This window comes from Daktulosphaira vitifoliae, unplaced genomic scaffold (genome assembly GCF_025091365.1).
Source record: "Daktulosphaira vitifoliae isolate Bord-2020 unplaced genomic scaffold, ASM2509136v1 Scaffold_2, whole genome shotgun sequence".
Lineage (NCBI taxonomy): Eukaryota > Metazoa > Arthropoda > Insecta > Hemiptera > Phylloxeridae > Daktulosphaira > Daktulosphaira vitifoliae.
The window spans coordinates 46976025-46994982 of record NW_026099573.1 but is presented as its reverse complement, the minus strand read 5'-3'; the positions used below and the strand labels follow the sequence as shown (position 1 = coordinate 46994982).

The window sequence follows — 18958 nt, the reverse complement described above, 5'->3', positions numbered from 1 at the left end:
TGATAAACAAATTTGTTTTGAAAATTGTGTTAAATAGTAAATACTTGATCTCTAAATTATAATAATTTCAAAAAATATGTAATAGAGAAAATGTATTATCAGATTTGAAAGCAGCCTAAAAATTTGGTTGACCAAAGTATAATAATTCACAAAGTTATTAGCTATAATACTTTATATATTTAGAACTTATTAATATTATATTGTAATAAATTTAGCGAAGTTACAAATTATCTGAAAACATTATTAAGTAACAATAAAAATAAATTATGTTTTATGAAATGTATTATTAAAAGTGAACCTGTTGATTCTTATCCTTTACTATGCATTAATGTCTATGTAGATAAATTTACAGTGAATTGAATTAGTTTGTCATCTAATTCTTTGTTTTGACAATCTAAAACTTTGTTAAAACCCAGATCTTCATAACAAGATTTGTAAGCAAATTTACAAAAATCTTCAAAATATTTACACGCACTAAGATAAACTTGGATTGCCCTTTCAGGATTTGGATTATCTGATGTATGTGCTATTTCCCTGAACTCATTTACTTTATCGAATTTATAATAAAAAAATTCTTTGAAATTCATTGAACACCGCGTGTATATATTTTTGAAATCGCTCACTAAAATATCACTAATATCATTTAATAAATTTTGGAAATTTTCTAGAATACTTTCAACAACTTCAGTTTTTAATTTATCATGTTCATCGAAAAAATTATCTCGAGACAATTTATTGTTCTTTAAGAATCTGAGATAATCTGTAACACATTCTAATATTTTCAATAAATTCGATTTAGATTTGACATAAACACTCCATAATGATGTTTTATTTAAAGAAATTAAAGCTGTATGCCATCTTTGAAGCATTATTTCAGATTTGTTGAATGAGTTAAATAATTCAATCAAACATTTGAAGTAGTAGTCAAAGGCATCTGTTCTGCATACATACAATATAGAAGATAATAATGTATAGTAGTTTTTCAGTATTTCTGAATATCTACATCTTAATAATTGTGTTACATGTTCTTTTTTTATTCGAAAATTCATGTCACATACTTGGTCATTAATTATAGAATCTACACTGAATAATTTATTATAATAAATTATATTAATATGATTCATTGATTTCCAACCTGGTTCCTTAAGAAGAATATTAAGAACTTTAATACCATCGTCTTGATTTATTGCTGCATCTATTGGAGGTATATATCTATAATAAAAAAATCCGAATCTGTTAATTTTTTTATTAAAATAGTATCATCTACTATATTCAAACTAATTATATAAATAACTTCTTAAATTTATGAATACTACACCAAAGCGATATACAATGTCAACAACTTATATAAATTTTGGCTTGAATGATTACTTTTTAGCTTAGATGTGAAGCTGAGATGATGTTAATTTTACCATGTGTTTTTTTTTTGTGTCTGTTACCATTTTTTCTCAGCTCTCACCGAACGGATTTCTTTCAACGATATGTCAAAAGATCACAAATCGTAACTAGTCGAAGACAGTACCCTTAAAAATTGAAAAAAATTCCCTGGTTCTCCGTAAATGGGGGAAATCTCCAAAAAAATTACAAATTTAAAAATCGCTATTTTTCGACATTTGTTCAATTTTTTTTACTACTATAACTTATTTAAAAATCAATATATTTTTTTTGAAATGATACATGAGATAATTATCTAGCATTGTGTTATTTTTTATATAGTTGACCCTTTACCTGCTCACAGAAGTAAAATGACAACTTTTTCACAGAAAATTAACTTTTGAAAGTGTTCCCGAAATACTGACACTTTTAAAGCTTATGTAATATATTTAGATATGAAAAAAAAATTTCAGATTTTAATTTGTCTTCATGGTGAAATGACTACTGTTTGTTTTTTTTGTTAAAATTTTCGATTTTGTATTTTATTTTATTATAATATACCTTACAAAAGTTTTTGAGATAAGAAAAAATTTTAAATCATTTTATTTTTATCTCATTTATATTCAATAACTTTAATAAATAATTAATATTAATAATATAAATAATATTATTTAATAAATAAAGGACCCCATCACTGTAATTTCCCTCGTTTGAAGAAATTTCTTATTTATGTTAAAGTTTTTTTACTATGTGATTTTTTTTTTATGGCTTTCATTTATTTTCTTAGCTATCACTTGATCATTTTTTTTTAACGATACATCAAATAATCACATATATTACCTAGTTAAAATTATTACTCTTAAAAATTTTCACTTAATCAATGAAAAATTTGCTTGGCTCACATTCTTCATATACAGAGTATTTTTTTATCATAGCCCACTCAATTACTTGCAGAATAAATATAATTTAAACATTTTTTTTGGTTATCTTTAGTTACACATTATTCTTGAATTATTAACCATGTAATACTTTATAATTTCATCCCTTATGCCTGGTAAGAGTGTCAACTTTGTTTTTTGTAAATGGAACCACGTATTTTGAATTTAATAAAATGTTTGAGTTTTTAATTTAATAATTAATGACATTTGGATTTTTAGTATAACTTTATTTGTTTATTAGATATAAACACTTAAAGTTTAAAATTCTTTAGTTAATATAAATATATAATAGAGAAGGGTTTTAAAATACAGGTAGCTAATTGGTTTTTTATGACATCGATATTAGCAAGGACACAGCATTGTTATTATCAATGGTAGTAAGGCACATTGTTGTGAGTTTATAAATACACTAACTGACAATACAGAAAGTTTATCTATTGATAGTAATAATTGATAATAAACAATACGTAACTGTGACTGTTATGTCATAAAAATCCAATAAGCTACCTGTATTTGTAATCCCTTCTGTATTATAGATGTATATTAATTTAAAAATTTGAAAATTTAAACGCTTATATCTAATAAACTAATAATGTTATACTAAATATTCAAATGCCATTTACTATTGAATTAAAAACTCAAACATTTTATTAAATTCAAAATATGTCTTCCTATTTAAAAAAACAAAGTTGTCATCCTTACAAGGCATAAGGGATGAACATGAAAAGTTTTAAATAGTTAATGATTCAAGAATAATGAGTAACTAAAGAAAACCAAAAAAAAAATGTTTAAATTATATATATTCTGCAAGTAATTGAGTGGGTTATGATAAAAAAATCACTCTGTAGATAATTCATTAAATAATAAAATCATTCATTATTAATGTTTTTAAAGTATTTATTTTTGAATTAGGTTTGATATGATAATAGGTTTCAACTACAAAATTAAATAATTTTACTTTGTAACATATTAATGTTTAACTTTATTTGTGTGTTACTAACAGTTTATAACATTCCAAATTTTTTGGTAACATGTTGCTTTATAAATCATTAATCTAAAAAAAAATGATTTTTATTTTCACCTGAATTTAACAAAAAAATTTCATAATTATAACCAAATTTTATAATACGCTCAGTTAAGTAGATTTTTTTAGCAACTTTTTGATTGGTTTTTTTAGTTAAAGTAAATCATTAAAATTAATTCAGTTCTGCATATTTCAATTGTAGAATCTTATTAAAGACCAAAATTTACTTAAAAATGATTACTATGATTTTATTTAAGTGATCTATTACAATAAAAATGCAAAAAAAATATTCAGCTTTACTGATTAATTTACAGTAAATAGTAATAATGCAACTTCCTGATTGCATATTAATCTTAACGATACAATTTTTTTCATTTTCATAAAAAATTTCTATTTAATAATATAAATTTTAAACTTGAACTTGAGCTAAAAGTTATGGTAACAAATTCAACTTTTTTTTTATAATAAACTTTCAAATAATCAACTTTAAAATACCAAAAAAATAGGTTAAAAATGATATTTTGCACTGTTTATTTTTAAAAAATTTAATATCAAATTCTGTAATAATTTAAAAAAAATTTGTTTGTGTTTTTCATTATCTTTTATCGAAATAAATCATCTCAAAAGACATATTAATAACTTTTATGTAACTCTTGGTGTTTAAATAGATGATACAATTGAAATATCCAGAGCTATTTTCCTTATAATTATATCCTTTAGTTTTTAACAAATGAGCAATAATATCAAAAATTATTTGTGATGGAAAACATATAATTGCTGATTTGAAATTAGCACGAAAAATTGAATATTAAAAGTACATTTTTGACTCTAATGAAAATTTTTTGCAGACCATTTATTCATAAATAACAACAAATTATTATCTAATAAGTTCTGTGTCAAGCCCGTCAATTTTTATACACGTTTGCCATAGAAGTATAACAACTTAAAATTTTTCATAAATTCTCCAAAAAAATTACAATATTAAATTATTAAATATCCATTTCATACTACGTTAAATTGCTTTAATAGATATTTATTTATAAATTATACTTATAAATCAATTACTTATTAGGAATAATGATAAAAATAGGAGCTAATTTTGATTTTAGAATAATTCACCAATTTCTTAAAATTTAGGACTATCTACAAATTTGCATCGAAGCGTTTTTTATGATAATGATTTTAATCACAGTCAGATATCATCTATACTCGACTATACCACGTCCTTACTGTTTTGCGACCCCACTATAGGATTTTTTAAATAAAAGATTTAGAATAGGAGCGTTTTTATATTTCTAATCATAAAATACTATTAAAAAATTCTTATTGAATATAGATTTAAAGAATGTAGACATTCTGGAATATTTTTAAAATTTAAAAATAATGTAATTTTTTTTTTTAATTGTTTTAGATATATATATACTTGGACGGGCAATTTCTCATAAAAAATAATTGTTGAGATGGTTTTTTTTAAATATTGTATTACACATCAAGATATTTAATTTTATATAAAATAAATTTAATGTTAAAAGTAATTATATAAGTTTTTGATTATATATCAATCTAAATAAATGTGGGACTGCTTGGTGGAGTCGGTAAAGGAGCAGTACTTGACGCACACTGCCTCAGGTTCGAAACTCAGTCACAAGCGGTTTCATTTGCCACACGAGATATCAGTTCGGTAATTGGAGTCGCCATCCTTCTCTCCAGCGACAAACTAACCCCCTTTCCTGGAGCATAAATGGTTAAGAAAGTTCTTTCTTTGGAAGGTATAATTTTTTTAATAATAAAATATTTAGATCTTGTCAAAAACAAAAAAGAATAGATCATAAACAGATTGTTCAAGAGACAGATCGATTGTTACAAAACATTGGAACAATTTAAACCTTTAGAATATTATTATATTTTTGTCATGACCTGAGACAATAAATGTCAAAATTGTACCCAATAAATTTAACCATATACCATTTTGGATTTTACTAGTTATAGTTATTATATGATTCCTGAATAATATTTTTAATGTAAAATTCATATTGTGCATCGTGTAAGTTATAAAAGCTTAAAATTCAATTAATGTAGATTAGAATAACTCGATAATTATAATATGGCGAAGTTACACATTAGATAGTTTAGAATTTTAAACATTTAGCCAAGAAAAATCCTTGCATTATACTTTGTTTAAATATAAATTAGAAAAAAAAATTGAATGTAGGTATTCTTACTTATATATTTTGGGGTTAAGAAATTGTTCAAAACCTAGGCTTTCGTACCAAATTTCTATGGTTTCATTGCAAAACTTTTTAAGTTCACTACATGTAGAAAATACGACATCATAGTTATTTTCATTTGAGCATTCATCAATTTTCATTGTTGTCAAATCTGTTTTTTCGGAAGTGTCAATGATATTACTATTTTCAAAAAGATCATTTACTATATATAATGCGTCTGCGTAAAATTTTGTCAAATTCTGAAATTTCTCTTTGAAATCTAAATTTGGTGTTTTGTTTAGATCAAAACAGTTAATCTGTACGATATATTGATATATAAAGTCTATCTCATCAATTATAGCATGCGGCACGACTCCTTCAGAAAACAAAAATCTTATGTCAATATAACTGATAAACTTCATAGCACTGTGGAGACTTTTAATCATAGTCTTGGAATTTTTCATTGCGTCTTCAAGTATTGTTACACAACGATTAAAATCTTCAGATGAATTTCTTTCTTGAAATCGCTGACATTTACGGATGATGATATCCAGGTAATCGAGAAATTTTTTTAGTATTTCTGTGTACTTGAAATTGAGTACACTTATTGTATAACAATATATATACGGGAAATTGAGAAGTTTGATAGGTTTGCTAGCTTTCACTATACCAGTAGTATTAATTAAATCTTGTTTTAGTTTTAGATTTTGTATTTGTTTCGATTTAATTTGTAAATATATGTCCCTCACCACTCTTTTGATATAAATTGTATAATCCCCATTTTTTTCGCAATGAACTCCTTCATTTAGTATCAATACAAAAACGACAATAAATATTAAAATAAATGTATACAATTTCATTGTAAAAAAATACGAATATTAAAGATAACTTGTTTGAAACTAATGAAAATTTAAAAAATGAACATTTACAAATGTATAATTATTATTATATATAATTTATAATCTAAAATGTGTGGAATATATATCTGTTTTTAAGACGATAAGAATACATTGCATGCAATATAGCTAGTTTTTTTTTCTAATAAATTATTATGTAAATGTAAATATGTACTATATAATATCTAAAAATAATGTCCAAATTAGTATTTTAAAAAATTCTATAGAAGATAGTTTACACGGAATAACGGAATATTGTTCTGAATATTTTAATTGTAGCATCCATTGAAACACCAAGAGTTATATAGAATTTATTACTAAGACTTCTATTAAAATTATTTATTACAATAAGAATAAAAAAAAAGGTATCACAGTGGGGTCGAGGCACAGTGTGGACGAGGCATAGATGGGACAAGTATAGATGATATCTGACAGTGATTAAAATCACTATCATAAGAAACGCTTCGATGCAAATCTGTAGATAGTGTTTCCTTAACAGAAATTGGTGAAATATTTTAAAAGCAACATCAACTTTATTTCTTTAATTATATCCTGATTAGTAGTTCTTTGATTTTAAAATATAATATATGAATAAATACTAATTATAGTTTTTAAATTTAGTATGAAATTGTGAGGCCAGCTATGATGTATGGTTCATAGTGTTGGGCGGTTGATAAGAAAGTAGAGCAGAGAATAAGTGTAGCAGAGATGAGAATGCTTAGTTGGATGAGTGGAGTGACTAGAGAAGATAGGATAAGGAACGAGCATATAAGAGGAAGTAAAGGAGATGCGTCAATCGTGGATAAGATGACAGAAAATAAACATAGATTGTTTAGTCATGCTATGAGGAGAGAAGAATCGGAAGCTGTATGAACAGTTATAGAAATGAATGTTGAAGGAAGAAGAGATAGAAGAAGACCAAAAAAGAGATGGAGGGATGCTATTGAATGCGATTTGAGGACAGCTGATGTGAGCGTAGAAGATGTGGGAGATCGTGTCAAGTGGAATCTTAGGATAAGGGTGCCCGACCCCAAGTAGTTGGGATTAAGGCAAAGAAAAAGAAAAATATTACCAGAAATTCCGGTGGTAATTGACATAATATGGTTGTTGTTTGGGAATGTACAATTCAGCGTTTAGTTGGGTTTAAACAATATAGCGTCAAATCAATTACCTACTCTATCGCTTGTATATTAATATACACTACACTTTAATGATACTATAAATAAATAAACTCACACATACACACATATGCATTTATAACATTGTGTCTAANAACTCACACATACACGCGTATGCATTTATAACATTGTGTCTAATGTATAACATGATAAAAAGCAACCGTAAAATGAAAAAAATGGAATATAAATTTTAGTACTCATATTAAATGTAATGTAACTCGAAAAATATTTGTTTAAATGAAAAAATATGAGATAATTTTTTTGTTTTTAATTGTCTTTTAAACAACTTTTGTACGAAACTTTTTTTGAAAGTTAAATATTTTTTAAGAAAATTAAAAAAGCTCATATTTTTGAACTTTTGCGAGGCTGTAAAAAAATGCTCAATTTCAATCAATGAGGACTATTAGTATGTCATTATACATATTTTAATTCAACTATTAATAAAACAAAATTTGGTTGGGAATTTTTTAAGAAATTTTTCCTTTGTTGACTGGCCTAGATGTCAATTTTAAACTTGTAATTGAGCTAAAAGTTATGGTAATATATTCAATTTTTTTTACTATAAACTTTCATAAATCTTTATCAAAAATTTTTCATCAACTTTAAAGAACCAAAAAAATAGGTTAAAAATGAAAATTTGGACTGATTATTTTTAACATATTAAAAATCAAATCAGTAATAATTTGAAAATAATTTTTTTTTCTTTTAATTATTTTTTATATGTAATTAGTAGTAATATAAAAAAATTAGAACTGATACATAAAGTCTAATTGCAGATTTGAAAACAACGCGAAAATTTGATTTAGAAAAGTATATTTTTGCTTCTGATGAAAGTTCCTTGAAGTCCAGTGCATTCATTTATAGTAACAAACAGTTTTTATTGATAATTATTGTATCAAGCCCTTTAAATTTTTATACACGTAAAAGTAAAGCAAAATATAACTTCTTTAGTATTTTTATAATTTTTCCGTTTAAATTACAATATTAAATTATTAAATATCAATTTCATACTAAATTTAAAAACTATGTCGCGGTCGCTTCTCATTTCCGGTGTTACCACCGGATGGCGATCGCGGCGCTTCCTCTTCACGTCCGACAGGTCGCGCTATTTGCGGTGACCGACGGGCGGTGAGAACCGGTCGCTCGGTGCTGGACAACACTCGTTTTTTCGATCTGTCACGTTGACCTTTTATGAGGAACAAAAGATAACTTTATTTAATTATTGTATAATTAAGATTATTGTTGTAGTGACTAATAAAAAACGCTATTGGTTTACTACTTATTATTATTGTTATTATTTTTGTCATTATTCTTATATTTACTACCCCGAACACATCAAGTGGCGCAGTCGTATAAGGAATTTTTTTTGCAGACTCTGAATTTATTAAGGTCAGTGCTAAATAATTACAGCAATTATTATTTGTAGCACCCTTAATAAAATATTTGCAAAATAAGGAACTTAAAGCTTCTATTGACTTAATCTTTAAAGGGCCCAAATTAAGATAAGTCTTAAACTTTTGGGGTAGATAAGTGAATAAGTAAGTAATTCCAGGCAATATTAAGTATAGCCCATAAAAGTGGTTTGAGCTAAAAATAAATTAGGCAAACCCACACTTCCCGTACACGTGATCAGTGCATCGCTATCTCCCATTGACCTACTTGCATTCTATTATTAGTTATATCACCACTCATTATGTCAGGTAAGACCATACTTGAGTTAACAATAAGAGAATTGCAAGGGGAGCTTACGCGACGGGGACTCGCAACTGGGGGCTCCAAGGCTGACCTTATGGTTCGGCTGGAAGACCATATCTTACAGGAGGAGGGGACAAACGCGGCGAATCTAAGATTTCACCCCGACCCACTGAGTAATCCTCCCCCCCAGGACGAACATATCCCTAACGGGAGGCCCGGGCAACCGGATGACACGGAAGAGGATAGGCGCTCCGAAGATGACCGTGACAGTTGGTCACTGTCATATGACACATATATGCTATTATGTGGGTACGTCGAGGACAACGCCAAGCGGAACGAGGTACTGGAAGCAACAGTCGCCCAGCAACGCGAACAGATTGCCCAGCTCGAAGCAAAGTTGGACAACTTGATCAAGCAGGTCAACTTGTCCAACTACGATGAACAGGGGGTCACAGGTACTACGAACCAGGGAACCGTCCCTCAATCCGGCTCTGTACAGCAAATTCCGACGGATAGGACGGGAGAACCACGGTTCCAAACGGGGGAAAACCGTCGTACGGGTACGCAGAGCGATTTTGACCGGACAAGTCGAAATCCCTCTCCCACCCCCCCACCTGTGGCACCGACGAACTTTATATTCTCCGGTGGATTTTCACGGCTAAGGAATGAGCCTGCTGAAAATAAGGATTTCTCCGGTGGAAACATCGTTCCGTTCCGGGAAAACCCATCGTTTTCCCGTTTGAGTCAGCCGGAACCTATTTACTCCGGTCAAAATGACAATTTCTCCGGAAAAAATTTACGATTCTCCGGTGCAAACCGTGAATCAACCCGAATCCACGGAGAAAATGTCCAGGAAAGTCACCTTTACGCTGAGGAAAAGACTCAGAATAGGAGAAAAGTGACTTTTAACGAGTCTTCGCTACTTTCGCTAGACAGTCTGTCTTTAGCACGAGCTTCTCTGCCGGAGTTTTCCGGCAAACGACAGGAAGATCCGACTACGTTCATATCGGAGGCTGAAGCGGTCCTTGATGAGGCTAGATTACCATTAAACAAATGGGTACAAGTTCTAGCACCTCAACTCAAGGCGGAGGCCGGAACATGGTGGGGAACCATACGCTGTATGAACCCAACTTGGCATATGTTCCGACAACAGTTTATGCGAAGGTTCAATAGCGAGTCTATCCGGACACAAATTCGCAACGACTTCCACAATGGTACTCAGGGAGAGAACCAGTCGTTAGTCGAGTTCATTATGTGGAAGTGCCAGCTAGCCCGCCGACTAGACTCTAGGCTTACGGACTACGAGCTAGTCGATCTTATCCTGGCGCTGATTAACAGAGACTATCGGATACACGCGCGTGTTAGGCGACCGAAGTCAATAGACAATCTGTTTGAGCTGGCTAACGATCTGGATAATGAAGACTTCTCACGGCAACCCGAAGAAAATAGGTTTTCGCCTGGTGGGTACGGCCCTATATAAAGGATGGCCTAATAAAGAACCACCGCCGAGTTCAAACGGTAAACTGCCAGAGAAAAAGCCTGATAAAGCGGCTAGATGCAAAAACTGCAATCGGTACGGTCACTGGTGGGCGAACTGCCCGGATAAAAACCGGAAGGATTCGGGAAACGGGAAGAGTTCCGGTCGATCCACGGAAAATCGATCGGACAGAAAGTATTAAAACCCGAAAACCGCCGAAAAAAAAGTCCCAAAGCCCANGGAAGAGTTCCGGTCGATCCACGGAAAATCGATCGGACAGAAAGTATTAAAACCCGAAAACCGCCGAAAAAAAAGTCCCAAAGTCCAAAGTTCTGCTCAAGGACACATAAAGGGATCGGAGGGACAAACCAAAATGCAGTTTGCCGCAATTGGATCCGAAGGAAAGGATAACTTTTGGGAGAGNTCCGAAGGAAAGGATAATTTTCGGGAGAAAACCGAAAAGGGAGAAGTTTCGGAAATACTGGAATGTAGCTCAACGCGTCCTGACCAAGGAACATTAACAGCACATTCCGAGGACCATTTACCGAAAAAATCCCGGAAGACCCGGAACAAGACCTTCTAACAAGTACTTTGTTGTCAGTCCCGAAGTCTTTCCCGGTAAAACTCTTTGAGGAGTTCACTCCTTCCCGCAGAATTCAAAATCGACGGAGAAAATCAGACACGGATTCGTTATACAATATACGTCTCCGGGCAGCTAAACTTTTCTCCGGAGAAAATGTTTCTATCGACAACGGGAACCGAACAGAATCCGACCAGGATTCAAATATGTTTTCGGAACCGGAGAAGATCACGGTAGAAACCATGCGTCATTCAAACCCAACCAAGAACGGTAAAAAAGCGACATCAACCGGGACACCAAAAAGTTACAATGTGCCATTACCGGCAATTGAACTGGAGTTCCCTACGGGAATAGTTGTTGCGCCGTTAGACTCTCAAGCCACGAGATCTTACGTTTTACCGTGGGTAGCACGCAAATATGGGAAATTGGTAGAAGAAGAACCACATGTGGTCACTATGGCTGACAACCGGACCGTGCAGGTTCACGAGTACGCTGAATTCACAGCAAGGGTGTCTGAACTTCAGGTGACGTTCAGAGCCGCAGTACTCGACCACTTGATTGGGGACATCTTCCTAGGACATGACTTTTTGGTGAAACAGGAAGTATCATGGGATTACCAGGCGTGTACCATTCACATGGGTACTGAAAAACGTACAACGGTGTGCTGGAGAAAACATAAATCGAAGAAAGGGTCTGTTCAAGAAGTAATTGTACCGGAAGGAGAGTATCCTGAAGAAGTGCGGTCAATTATACGAAAGTACCCTAAAGTTTTCTCCGGGGAAGTCTGAAGAACCCGTATCATTGAACATGATATCCGGTTAAACAAAAATACGCCAGCTGCCTTAAATGCATACCCAAATAATCGCGAGAAACAGGACGNTGCCTTAAATGCATACCCATATAATCGCGAGAAACAGGACATCATTTCTAATATGGTGCGAGAAATGGAGGAGCAAGGGTTTGTAGAACCAAGTACCTCGCCATGGGCAGCTCCCGTAGTTCTCGCTAAAAAGAAAGATGGCTCTCAGCGGTTATGCGTCGACTACCGAAGACTCAATCTTCAGACGGAGTCCGACGCACATCCAATGCCCGACTTACATGACATGGTCAGAGGGATGGGTGGCGCTAACGTCTTCAGCACCATCGACCTGAAGTCCGGTTATTGGCAAGTAGGTCTGACACCAGCGTCACGACCACTCACCGCGTTTCGCACACAGATGGGCCTCTACCAATTTAAAGTAATGCCTTTCGGCCTTAAAAACGCCCCGGCTACTTTTCAACGGTTGGTGAACGAGGTTATGCGTGGATACGTTGGTAAATTCGTGTTTGTATACCTGGATGACATTGTGGTGTATTCATTGAGTATGGACGAACATCTCAATCACCTACAACGAGTCCTAGAACGGTTACAAACACACGGGTTAACTGTTCAACCAAAAAAATGTAATTTTGGGGTTTCACAGATCAATTTTCTCGGGCACATTGTTGATTCAACCGGAATTGATCGGGAACCAGAAAAGTTAATCGCAATAGCCGATTTTCCTGAACCAAAAAAGGTAAAAGATTTGCAAAAGTTTCTCGGGGTATGTGGTTGGTATAGTCATTTTGCTTCAAACTACACGGAAATCACCGCACCGTTAACAGATCTTTTAGCAAAAGGAATTAAATGGCGATGGACAGTACGGGAGCGAGAACCATTCTACAAGCTCAAGGAAGCGCTGGCTACCGCACCTAAATTCTGTTCTCCACTTCAAGGAAATCCGTTCTTTCTACAAACGGACGCAAGTGAAGTAGGAGTAGGTGCCGTACAGTTCCAGCGGGAAGAAACCGGCCAGAGAAGGGTTATCTCATATGCCAGCCGAAAACTTTCTCCCGCTCAGACAAGGTACTCTGCCGTCGAACGAGAGTGTTTAGCCATAGTGTGGGCCGTTGATCGTTTCCGTCCATACTTAGAGACCGGTAAGTTTACATTACTTACCGATAGCTTAGCGCTCAAATGGCTTCATCACACCAGGGACACCAACAGTAAGCTTACTCGTTGGGCGTTACAACTGGGATCGTTCGACTTCAACATCCAATATGTGCCTGGAGTCGAAAACCAAGCCGCAGATGCGTTGTCGAGAAGCCCCGTGGATCAAGTACCGGTAAATGAGGGAAGTTTGGACGAAAAGTTCCTTGATCCACCATCAACAAATGATTTTTCTGGAGAAGATCACTAGGGGCAATATTTGACGGAAACCACCCGGAAAATATTAGTGTTTCGGACATTAAACAGTGACAAACCGAAGACAAAAGTTTACCCATAAATGTTCGGACACTCCGGGGTAAAAATACAATTCAATGGTACATTTTCGGTAATATCATCTGAAAAACGGTATTTTACTAAAAGGACCAGAGGGATCCGGCAAAAACATCATCGTCGTTCCGTCGGACATGACTGATCAGCTACTATGGAGGTATANGTCGGACATGGCTGATCACCTACTATGGAGGTATCATGACCATGAACTAGCCGGGCATCCAGGTTGGAAAGAAACCTACCGTAGCATCGGTAAGCGTTTCTACTGGACCGGTATTAGGGAATCGGTGAGACAATACGTCGCGAGGTGTCACATTTGCGCATGTGTCAAGCCTTTGAATCGGAAACCGCAAGATCCGATGACACCGAGAAAGCCACGCCAGCCATGGGAGGTCATAAGTATTGATCTTATGGGCCCATATCCCAGGACTGCGCGCGGGAAAACATGCCTACTAGTAGCAACGGACTGCTATAGTAGATGGGTGGAGGCCTATCCACTTGGCCAGGCCACTACCAAGTCAATCACCGATACGTTAGATTCTAACGGTTAGAAAGAGAGTTCTTCTCACGANGAAAGAGAGTTCTTCTCACGTTTCGGTTACGCTCGAGCGCTCTTGTCTGACAACGGAACGCAATTTGTCTCCAAAGCAATGGAGAAAGCACTGGAGAAGTGGGGAACACAAGGTTGGACGACACCGATCTATCACCCCAGGGCAAATCCAGTTGAGCGCCGAAATCAGGACTTGAAAAAAGGATTACGGACTGCGCTGATTGAAAAACCACATAGCCAGTGGGACAGTTGCATTCCAAGTATTCTTTTTTCAGTGAGAAACCGCAGGAACAGACTGACGGGATGCACACCATCAGTCTTAGCTTTTGGACGCGAAGCAAAAGCTCCCGGTGATTGGCTACTGGACATCAGTTCTACGGGTAAAAAACCGGAAAATTTAGGAGATACCCAAAGAAAGGAGGAATTGTCCAGTAGAACAGAAACTTTTACCGAAGAATTACCGGAAAAAGTTCAATTTTCCACAGAGGAACCGGGAAAATCTGAAAACAGCTTACGATCCGGTGGAAAAATAAATTTTATCCGGGGGGGAGAGCAACCCTCTGATGAANGGGGGGGGAGAGCAACCCTCCGATGAACTCGGATTGAACTTCGGTAAAAGTCATCGCAGGACCACACCTACCCGGCTAAAAAATCACCTAGATCGTTTTACGGAAGGGGATTGGGTTTATTACCGCGCACATCCACTGTCTAGCGCTGAAAAGAAATTTCATGCGGGTTTTGCACCAAAATGGCTAGGTCCAGTGCAAATTGGTAAAAGATTAGGTGAGGGGGTCTATGTAACCAAAGGTAAAAGTCAGTTGAAGCTTCACGTTTCGGCCCTTAAACGTGTAGCTCAATTGGAGTACTCTAACGATTTTGATTGGTTACAGAATGGCAGATCACCAGCCGACGGTCTCAAGACAACGCTCCAGGCAATCGGGAGGCCAAAACCGACCCAATCGTCTATCACGTGCCGCCAGTGCAGAGGTCGTCGCGATGATGCGAATCGTGATGCGGAAGATGAGGAGAGGGGTATCCACCTTAATGGGGGAACCCGCCGACGACGTTCCGACGAAATGGACGGTCGAGAGGGCAAGGCGGGCGGAGTTATGGGAAATCCGAGCCAACCCTCTACTCTGGGCCATCTACGATAGGGGAGTCGCCGATAGTGGTCGCAGCTCAGGAGTCATGGAAGGCCACGTACCACGGGGCAGGAGAACGCAAGTGAGACGTACGATATCTCACACCCCGCGTACCCGGCAGCCGGCTCAACAACGTCTCGATCGACCACCTGCATCAGTAAGTCGCCCGGTGACTAATCGTCTCAATGTGCGCGACGAGAACGGTCGTTTCCGTCCTCGTTCCAACCAGACTCCGGAACGGACACAGTCCCCAGCTCGAACAAGGATTCAAGAACCAGCGCTATTACACGCTGGGGCACCAACCCAGACAATTACTGTGCCACCAAGTCAAATACCTTGCCAGAGAGTGATCTCGGAGAGGGTGGTCGGAGGGCGACACGAGGTTTCGGACGTATTAGATACGAACGGAAACCGTCGCCATAGTCTGCCGGTCGTATTTGTGGGAGGTGACCGGCCAGATGCGACCTTATGTACGTTAATACAGCCCGACACGGTGGAGCAGATGGAGGTGGAGCCGGACGTCGACTCCATACTGAACGCGCCCCCCATCTATATGTCGGATGTTGAAGGGCTGGAGGACGTTCCGCCTGACCAGTTGCCCTAGGCACACTGTAGGGCCGACCGGTCGGACTGGGGGGGGAGTANGCCTCCGCATAGGGCGCATTTGGCCGGTTCATTTCGGTTTGTCGCGGTCGCATCTCATTTCCGGTGTTACCACCTAATGGCGATCGCGGCGCTTCCTCTTCACGTCCGACAGGTCGCGCTATTCGCGGTGACCGACGGGCGGTGAGAACCGGTCGCTCGGCGCTGGACAAAACATTAGAGACTGATTAGAATTTTAATTCACCTTATCACGTCAACGGACACTGTGACTTAATTCAATTATCGTCTTTTTCCATCTGTCACATTGACTAAGAATATTGTTTGAAATATATTGTATTACTGTTATTAATTAATATTAACTTATAAATTGTTATACCGACGGAATAAACGATTTTAGTATTATTGCGTTAGTATTGTCATTAAATTTTTTACTTAATTACCTCGATTACATCAGGTTTTTTGTGTAAACAGAGGACTCGTGATCTTCACCACAGCGAACACATCTAGGGTTGTGATTACAGTAACTACGGGTGTGGCCATAGGACTGGCAACGTTGGCATTGGGGTATTTCTTTTTTGGTGTAGGGGACTTCAATTTTTATTTTAGAATAGCAGAGGGAAGTGAGTTTGAATATTTCTTGATTCAGTTCAGCTTGCTTAAGGTCAACAAAGATGAGGGGCAGCGGCGTTTTAGAAGATCTGTGGAAGACATTCGTTATGTTTTTGACTTGGTACCCTAGATTAGTTAATTCGTCAGAGATAAAATCTTTATCAGTAGAAGGGTGAAGGTTGCGGATGACAATTCTGAACGGTTTGTTTTCTTTTGACTGGTAGGAATGGAAGGAGATGTTTTCACTTTTGAAAAATTTAATGACTGATCTGTATGAATCAGGGCTAAATGTTTGTAATTTAACACCTTTGGTAGAGCTTTTACAGGAAAAACTAGATGTGTCGGTAAGTTCTTTCATTTTGAGGCAAAAAGAATTGTAATTTATTTGTGTTTGGATGAATATAGGTGGAGGTAGACTTTTTTTGTTAGTGATATTTTCTACATTTTGGTCATTATAGCTGTCCATGGGAACGTTTTCAGTCGCAGGAGAGATTGGTGTGTATCTGTTTTGAGAGATGAATATACTCGTATCAGATTTTTTTGGTTGGGGTGAGACGTTATTAGGCAATCTGATGCGTTTATTTTTATCGACTGTTTGCCAGTCATTTTCGCTATCCGAGAATTCAAAGAGCGATTTATCGGCAGACTGGGAAAATCTTGATTTAGATAAGACTAACGGTGAAATAGTTTTTTTTTTGTAGTATTCATAGTTGAATTATTTGTTTAAGTTGTTGGGATAATTATAGAATATAAGATGTTCAAGTAATTGACCTCGTACCGTCGGCGGCCGTTTGTTTTGTAGTAAGTTGTGAAACTGGTTTATTTTAGTGAGCAGTGTGTTGTGATATGAAATAATTGCATAATACCTGATTTCTGTAGTGTAGATTCATCTGTACGCTATCGATACCTATAAATGCGGTTCGCTCGGAAGTAACAAACGTGTTGCTCAGTTGGGAGTCGAACACAAACTGATCGTAGCAATCTATGGGTCAATTGGTAACACACGAGTCTGAAGCACTTGAAATACGGGGTTCGAGTCCTGCGAAGCGGGCTTGAATTTTGCATTTTTTTAATATATTCATAAAACATTTTAAAAATATTGTCACAATATTTTTTTTATAAAATTTTAGAAATATACCTTTAAAATATTGTGAGAATATATTTTAAAGAAGCTGTCAATAAAGCTGCTGAAATATTTCAGATTAGTCCACAAAACAATAAGAACCCGTGGTTTAATAAACGATGCAAAGAAGAATTACAAAAACGAGATGAAGCAAGGAAAAAATGAAACAGAACCCAACTCCAGAAAACCAAGAAGAATATATTTTACAGAGAAACAGAAGAAGTAAAACAATAAGGAAAGAAAAAAGAGAAGCCGGAAAGGAATTTTTTAAAAGTATAGAAGAATATAGATTCAACCCTAGAACCTTCTTTAGGAAGTGTAAATCAATTAAAAACAGTTTCAAAGCTCAAACTACGATGATAAAAGATGACAAGGGCCACTTGTTAACTGATGAAACAAATATTGTGAATAGATTTAAGGCACATTTTTACACCCTTCTGAACGTAACAAAAGAGAATTTTATTGAGAAGAATGAAAGCTACCCAATCTACTATATGGTACATCCAGAAATACTGGCACCTAACTTTGAAGAAATAAAAGATATCATAAAAATGTTGAAGAATAACAAGGCACCGAGAGAAGTTAATATAAACCCAGAATTAATCAAAATAACGACCCCAGAAATATTGTCGAAAATATACGGAATTATTAAAAATATTTGGGAAAATGGAAGTATCCCTCAAGAATGGAAAACTTCGATCATTTGCTCAATCTACAAAAAAGGAGATCCAATGGACTGTACAAACTATAGGGGGATGGCGCTCCTTAATACGTGTTATAAAATTTTTTCAATTGCTGTACTACATAGGTTAGATAGAGAAATATACAAACGACATAATAGGAAGCTATCAGACCGGTTTCATAAAAGGTAAATCGACAACAGATCACATATTCACAATCAGACAGTTATTGGAAAAATTTTACGAATTTGGGAAAGAAATACACATATGCTTCGTAGACTTTAAGCAGGCATATGACAGTATTATAAGAGAAGAGTTATGGAAGGTTCTAGAAGAATTTGGAGTACCGGCTAAATTAATTCAACTGGTGAAAGAATGTAATTCTAACAGCTGTTGCAAAGTTAAATTTGGGAAAAAAATATCAGAAAGTTTTGAAGTAGGTACAGAACTCAGACAAGGTGATGCTCTATCACCAATCTTGTTTAACGTTGCTCTAGAGAAAGTAATAAAATTTTTGCCAGTTCATCAAGGAATGGAATTATTTGGAAACAAAACGATACTTGCTTATGCGGATGATATCATG

The 18958-nt window shown here is 35.2% G+C and overlaps 1 protein-coding gene across 4 annotated transcripts in view; it reads right to left on the bottom strand.

Moving 5' to 3' along the window:
• The window catches only part of LOC126899137 (uncharacterized), a 30673-nt gene extending 24270 nt beyond the window's left edge, over positions 1-6403 (bottom strand). For 2 of the 4 annotated variants that reach the window (XM_050673703.1, XM_050673709.1), the window contains exon 1: positions 5559-6403. In XM_050673703.1, the coding sequence (XP_050529660.1) occupies positions 5559-6403 (845 nt within the window). Of the gene's footprint in view, positions 1-166; positions 1213-5558 lie in introns of those variants that run through there. The other 2 variants (XM_050673705.1, XM_050673708.1) reach the window with 2 other exon arrangements.
• Positions 6404-18958: the final 12555 nt, after the last annotated feature.